The 6,907-nt window shown below is 35.6% G+C and overlaps 1 protein-coding gene across 1 annotated transcript; it reads right to left on the reverse strand.

The window, feature by feature from the left end:
- Positions 1-149: 149 nt before the first annotated feature.
- Positions 150-6,753, reverse strand: LOC106156717 (WW domain-binding protein 11). Its single transcript, XM_013532111.2, has 15 exons — positions 6,555-6,753; positions 6,044-6,075; positions 5,404-5,497; positions 5,044-5,141; positions 4,777-4,864; positions 4,486-4,557; positions 4,006-4,102; positions 3,672-3,793; positions 3,394-3,483; positions 2,950-3,140; positions 2,347-2,548; positions 1,881-2,069; positions 1,386-1,679; positions 905-1,051; positions 150-626 (listed from the first exon to the last, which is right to left on the reverse strand). Exons 1-14 carry the CDS (start codon positions 6,616-6,618, stop codon positions 930-932), a joined length of 1,755 nt encoding a protein of 584 aa, XP_013387565.2. The 5' UTR covers positions 6,619-6,753; the 3' UTR covers positions 150-626; positions 905-929.
- Positions 6,754-6,907: the final 154 nt, after the last annotated feature.

Raw genomic sequence — 6,907 nt, forward strand, 5'->3', positions numbered from 1 at the left:
AATAAATGTGTGGTTCTGTGCTTTAGCAAGTGAAAATCCCAGGCAAGTATAACTTTGTCAGTTGCTGTTTGTGCTGTTTTATTAGGTAATTGGGAAGCCTCCAATGGGTATTGACGAGATTGAGAGAGAGAGCAAGAGAGAAAATCAAGTATTTTGTAAAAACAAATGTTTATTTACATCTCAACTTTAAGGACAGTGTAATAATTTGAATTATCCATGAACCGTTTTATAAAAGTCTTTGTTATACTTTTTTTCTATACTTTGACTTGTCTTTTATTTAAAAGCTGCATAATACAGGTTGCCATGAAAAAGAAACTGGATATTTAATGCTCATTTCTGAATGTATCTCCAGATGACTTTTGGTTTTTAGTATCATATCTGTTTAAATGAACATTTTAATTTGCAAATATAGTTCAGCCCTAGTAAATAGCATTATTCACTGAACTCTTAACTTGTCCACAGACAGTACAACTTCTTATGTTCTTTTATTGATCCTTTGGTAAACAGATCACAGCATTATACAACAACTTGTAACTTGAACTTGAATGTCAAAGTCATTTAATATAGCATAGCCCTGAACCACAGAGACTAAAGTTCTTTGTCCATAAAACTGCTCCTCGGAGAGCCTGAGAAAGAAAAATGAAACATTTCAAAATTTGACCATCTGTTTTGATTTATTATTTCAAAATCATCACATTTTAATATTTTTAAATGTGAAATTTCAGAAAAAATGTTTTGAATATCATGGGTGCAGGTGAACCATTTTATATAGAATCCCAAGGATTAACAGTTGCAATATTATAAGATTGCTACATTCAAAAAGTATATTCAAATTAATTTTCAATTTCAGATTTTTAATAATGTATCTTTGAATACAGAAATCTGGAGTCAAACATATACTTACCAATGATTCAACAAAGAAACCTGTATCATAATAAATTTTCCATTTCTTTCATGAAACTGTCATAAGCATCATCTTTTGTTTGAGCTGCAGGCTGTGGAGCTGCTGGTTTTGGTGCAGGCCCTGTCAACCTCTCCTCTGTACCTTTACCTACAGATAAAAAAATTTATGAGTGATATTGTGTTCAGGCAATGGTGACATTCACATTTTTCCTAACATTTATTGTTTTTCAGCAATGAAAGCCTAATTGAAAAGCTTATTGTAGCAATGGCAAAATTATTGACATTCCAAAATATGATTCAATGCACATATTGTCAAATAAATCTTTTGGAACAAACAAAATGAAAGAATAATTTTTTTAAAAACAAAAATGTTTCATGCTGTGCTAATTGCTTTTGTTTAGACAGAGTTTTTCTATTACAAACAAAACTATGATAGAGAAAACAACTAAATAAGAGTCATCTGTTTATTACAATCTTCTTACCAATCATCCTTATCTTTCCCTTGGAATCCTTCATCTCTCTCCTAATCTTCAGAGCTGTTGGGGTAAACCGTGTAACATCTCCAATCATGTGTTTAATCTGTGGCTTAGCCTCTATGGTAGCAGTGCTCTTCTGTTCCTCTTCTCTGACTTTCTGTGGGGGTTTCTGAATACTTGGTGGGGCACTGAGAACATTGGGGTTTACAGGGCCTGGACCCAGCCCCTGGGGTGGTAATCCTGGGGGTGGTATGCCTGGAGGAACTCCAGGTGGACGCATTAACCTGGGTGGGGGCATACCTGACCAAAACAAAAATCCATATAAGAGCTCTCAAAAATGTTTACTTTAAATCAACATAATTCCATTTAGCTACTGTTTGTTGCTATCAGTATGATTTGTTTTTAAAGTTATTAGTTAAAACTATTTATTTAAAAGATTGTGTGATGTAATTCCAGAAACATAAAGCTGATGTTCAACATCAATTAAAAAAAAAATCTTACCTGGTGGTCCAGGCGGTAGTCTTGGGGGTGGTGCCCTGATGTTTGAAGGCATACCAGGTGGGGGACCTGGAGGTAACCCTGGGGGTCTGCCTGGAGGGGGCCCAGGGGGTAGTAACCTTGGGGGTCCACCTGGGGGTCCTCTAAGTGGGGGTGGCCTGAACATCATAGGTGGCATCCCTGGGGGTGGACCTATAAAACATCAGTGAATGAGTTAGGCTGTATCTAAGTTGTCTGTTGATGCAGACTTTGTCATGATTTTTTGAAACTAATACATTATCAATTTAATATTAAATATATGGATCACTTTATGAGGAAACACAACACAACTTCCTTTCACATATCAATTGAGAGATATATCTGGTGAATAAGCTTTTTTCTTTTTTAATATATTTCTTTAAAAAATAAACATAAAATAAACTGTTTAGGTCTACTGTGTGACATAACTTGAGACACTTCATTAAGTTACCTGGTGGAAGACCTGGAGGAGGCCCAGGTGGAGCTCCAGGTGGTCCACCAGATGGCGCAGCCGCTGAAGCTGCCCCCTGTGCAGCTGCAGGTGGCACCCCTGGTGGTGGACCTGGCGGGATTTTTACCATCTCTTCAGAAGAAGTGCTTGGCTCTTGACGTTCTGAATGTTCTACAATGACTTCTTCCTCTTCAGTATTGTGCTGAAACAGTCCATGGCAGTTGTTAGAGGGGTTTTTAAATAATCACTCACACTGCACCTTAAGTTTACAAAACTTTGTTTATGTACATGGGTGTCCCCAGGCAGGCAGTTTCAGTAAGAATACAGTTTTTACTATTTTCATTTAAGACTTAAGCGACCATGATGCTGTATAAATGGATGACAGTTTCACACCATCCACATAATTAATTGTGTTGGTAAAACATCAATCACAAGGGACTAAGTGACAGTCCTTCTGGGAGGGACCCAAAATTTGTGTCTAAAAAGTCACTGTCCTCATTGCAAGTTCAGAAATAAATTCAAAAGTAAAACTTCTTTACGGACTTAGATAGGACTGGTCAAAAGTAAGACAAGGACAAAATACATAAACATATGTATATATACCATGTCCATGACACTGGGCTTCTTGACCACCTCCTCCTCTACTCGGACTTTAGGGACCTCCTGTCCAGCTAACTGTAACATCTTTGCCTGTAGAGGGGACACGGCAACTTTATACATGGTACGAGAGTCTTTTTCTTCTTCATTAGGATCCCTTGTGGCATCATCCATAAAACGTATTTTTCTCTGTTTGGCTGAAAACATAATGTTCATGTGTTAAAGTGGCACTGTAGAGACTGTGAGCATCTTTATATACGATACAATAAATTCTATTTGGAGACATATATATCTGAAATACAAATAGGTTCAATTTGATAATGGTTGTATTACAGACAGATACCAAGTGGAACAAAAAATCCAAATATGCAACTATCAAAGTTATTTTTTTGTTTCAATTGGTGGCCATCCCTCACCATATACTCTAGTGTGTGTTGTGTGCTTAAATACCTGGAGGTGGCACCACTGGGTGTGGAGGTTCTTCTACATCATCCACTCCTGGCGGCCTCAATGGTTCACTGGTATCCATAGGTTCTGGAACTGAACACATGCTAAATTAACTCACTGGCTTATTTTAAACATTTACATTTTTTTCTTTCTGGAACAACACAAATGTAAATAACTGTCACACAATAATAATAATAATAATAATAATAATAATCACTGTCCCAGTGGTTGTTCAGTTTTATTACTAATAACAAGAAAGTAGCCACTGAAGGCCTCATTACCTTGTCCTCTACTTTTGTATGGGTCTGTAGATTCATCTTCACTGTCACTCAGAGGGGGAGGAGGTCCAGGAGGGGGCCCTGGGGGATTTCTTTTCCTTCCTGGCTCCAGGGGCTTTCCAAGACTGAAATTGGGAAAATGTGAGAAAATGGCCACACACAATGGCTAAAAGCTTCTATAAATTACTTCACTTTGGGTGCATATATCAGCTACAAAACTGACTGACTGATTGACTCGTTTAAAGATTACTTAACTTTCAGTGCATCAATATTTTTTTAAATTGTGTAATTATAAATAAGCCATAAAAATTTACATTAAATAGTATACCCTCCTTACCCATATGCTGTTCCTTTTTTCAGAATCCCCTGGGGAGCTGTTTTGCCCCCAGCTGGCGGTACAGGGATGTCACTGGGTAGTGGTATCTCTGAGGCCACTAGAATCATCATAAATATTTTCATGAACACAGTTTGTGATGTTACCACTGTCCTCAAACCAAAACCATGCAGAATTGGGACTGGTGCAGTAAAACTTTGTTAAAATTGAAGCTGCTAACCACTGTTTCTGCTTTGGACAAGTAGATAATTAGACCAGGGTGACACAAAGGTTTTGTAGGCCAAAAAGTTTTTGCGCCAACTGACGGAACCAAGATTTCATTACAACATAGCATATTTTTCAAAGTTTCAAACAAACAGTTTTCTGCTATCAGGTTTAAGTCAGTTAGTGAAATGTCCATTATCTGGGGAGAAAACTGGTAAAAGATTTTATTGGTTTTCGTGTCTAGAAAAAGTGACCAGCCAGAGACTGCCCATTACTCACCAGGAGTGTCCATAGGTGCTGCTGGAAGAGGAATTTGGTCAAGTTGCACACGTTCTGCATTCTTTACTTGCTCTGGAAAGAGAAATGAAATCAGTCATTTAACAGAGCTCCTTACTTTATAACCTAAAAAGAGATCAAAAGGCATAAATTGATTAACATTTTTCCTTAATTAATAATTTTCAAAATCTGTAGTCTTTTAAGTGAATTAGGCCTGCTGAAATACTTAACAAAATGCTGATAGATGGCAAATGTGTACAATATAATTCTGTTTTAAACATATGAAATACTTACCATAGTAAATTTGCATTTGTAAACGTTTCTTCTCATATTCTTGTAATGTCTTTTTCAGACCTAGAGCATACTCAGGTTCTTCTTTTTCCTTAAAATAAAGAAAATTGTGAAATAAAAATCAATTTATCATAAAAAAATCCATTAAGTAATTAAAGAATAGCTTAACCAATGAATCTAGAATAAGTAAAATATAAAAAAAAAATTGTTCATCATTTTACCAAATTTTTTATAACTTACAATATTGGGAGGTGAAATAACTGTACTTACATATAATTTCAGCACCCTCTCAAAAGTTTCATACAACTTTTTTCTTTTATCCTTTAACACTTTTTCATTTAGTCTTGGAGGCTGTGTTGGGTCATATTCTGAAATGAGGCATGTTTCATTAGTTTTAAAAAGCCAAGGTGTTTTAAAACCAAATTATGACACTGACCTCTTAAGCACTGTATTCTTTTACCAGATACATGGCACATTGATCATGCTATTACTTCTTAGTATTTAAGTAGATGCTCATGACTAAACATGTAAGGCAGCTTTCAGACATTACATAGAACCTTGGTCACTCTGTTTGATGTCGGCAATGTGATCTCTGGAGTTCTACCCAATAATAACCATGCTGATATATACCCATTTTGTCTATGATTTCCATGTCTTCTAAAATTTTTGTAGGATCTTTTCCTTTCAGCACAGCTTGCCTCACCATCATACGCTGCTTTTTGTTCTACAAAATATTTAAAAGAAATGGTAGTTACAATTTATTTTACACCCCATTTCCATAGATTTTTAGATCGATCTATCCCTGTGGGGAGTCTCACTAGATTACTGTCAGCTTGGCCGGCTTAAGCGTCTGTCCCGCCTACTAAAAGCTGTAAGGGGGTAATTAACTATGGTACCCGCTCGGCTGACTGCAATTTAGCGTGAACCCCCAGGGAGTTAGGTCGATCTAAAACTTAATCTTTATATCGATCTAAATCTCTGGAAAAGCACCCTTAAATACAAAAATTGTTTAAAATGTAAAATACTAATATGTTAGTTTAAGGGTAGATTATGATGCTTAGTCAAATGTTAATTCTACATGCATTTATAAATCTGTTCATCATTCAACAAGAACTTTCACAAGTAAAAAAAAAACAATCATAATCATAACAGCAAAGGTTTAATCTTTTTTGTATCAGAACTTTTAAAATTACAACTGACATTAAATGACAAATATACCAAATATGCCAATAATTTGTATGACATGCATTAAACTTGGCTGATTACTAACCTTTTTAAGTTCTTTTTTCCTTGCTTCCTTGCCTATAAAAAAGATGTATGGAATTACATCCATCCAAATATATACTAAATTGATATTTGCACAAAGTTCAAATCTATTATTATTTTTCAAAAATAAAATGAGCAGTCAGCAGAGGTTTATAGACATGTTAGCATTATTCAAAGTTAAAACTACTATATATATCATTTTTCTGGTCTGCTTATGCACATGATACCTCTAAAGTTTACTAAAAGAAATGAGGTTTTATTTGTCAACTTAATCAATATCACATTTTTTAGCTAAGTATCTCATACGAAATCGCAATGTATTATTTGATGCACTTTTCTATGTAACCTGCATTTAATAAGACAACAGATACACAGTTATTTTACGCCACTCATTTCTGTAAATTCAAACAGAAGCGAAAACTGTCTGTGAATGATTTTGGAAATTCTACATGGTGAATGTGAATGTGACTGTGCCTGAGCAGAGCGATATGTTTAGTCTATGATTTTATACTCACGGGCCTGATCAGTGGGATTCATATATTTCCCACTCTTGGTGGTGTTGATGGATCTTCGCCCCATGTTGTAAAGTTACCCTGTGGCAGCACAGGTCGCTAATAAGTTGAATAACCAAATACACTGATCTCCTCTCTTGCTCTCTATTACTTGTTCGCTTTGGTTAACCAGTCACGTGACCTACTGACTCTGGGTACTGTTTGTAGAGCGACATATTTTACAGCACATAATGTTATATTTCATCACGAAAAATAAGCACAATATCATGGAGCACATTTTTTGTCATTAAAGCGCAAAAAGTTTTAATGAGATCACAAAAAAGTTAATTTGGAGATCTTTTTGCTGTAGTCGATCG

This window comes from Lingula anatina, chromosome 2 (assembly GCF_051362555.1).
Source record: "Lingula anatina isolate TDL-2025a chromosome 2, LinAna3.0, whole genome shotgun sequence".
In the NCBI taxonomy this organism is placed as follows: Eukaryota; Metazoa; Brachiopoda; class Lingulata; order Lingulida; family Lingulidae; genus Lingula; species Lingula anatina.

What these genes read in the sequence shown, in the direction of transcription:
- LOC106156717 (XM_013532111.2), bottom strand. Translation starts at nt 6,618, where the DNA reads ATGGGGCGAAGATCCATCAACACCACCAAGAGTGGGAAATATATGAAT. An exon ending in AGCACCTATGGACACTCCTG is followed by an intron (nt 4,103 to 4,485) that starts GTGAGTAATGGG and finishes TGATGATTCTAG; the next exon opens with TGGCCTCAGAGATACCACTA. An exon ending in ACTACCGCCTGGACCACCAG is followed by an intron (nt 1,680 to 1,880) that starts GTAAGATTTTTT and finishes TGTTTTGGTCAG; the next exon opens with GTATGCCCCCACCCAGGTTA.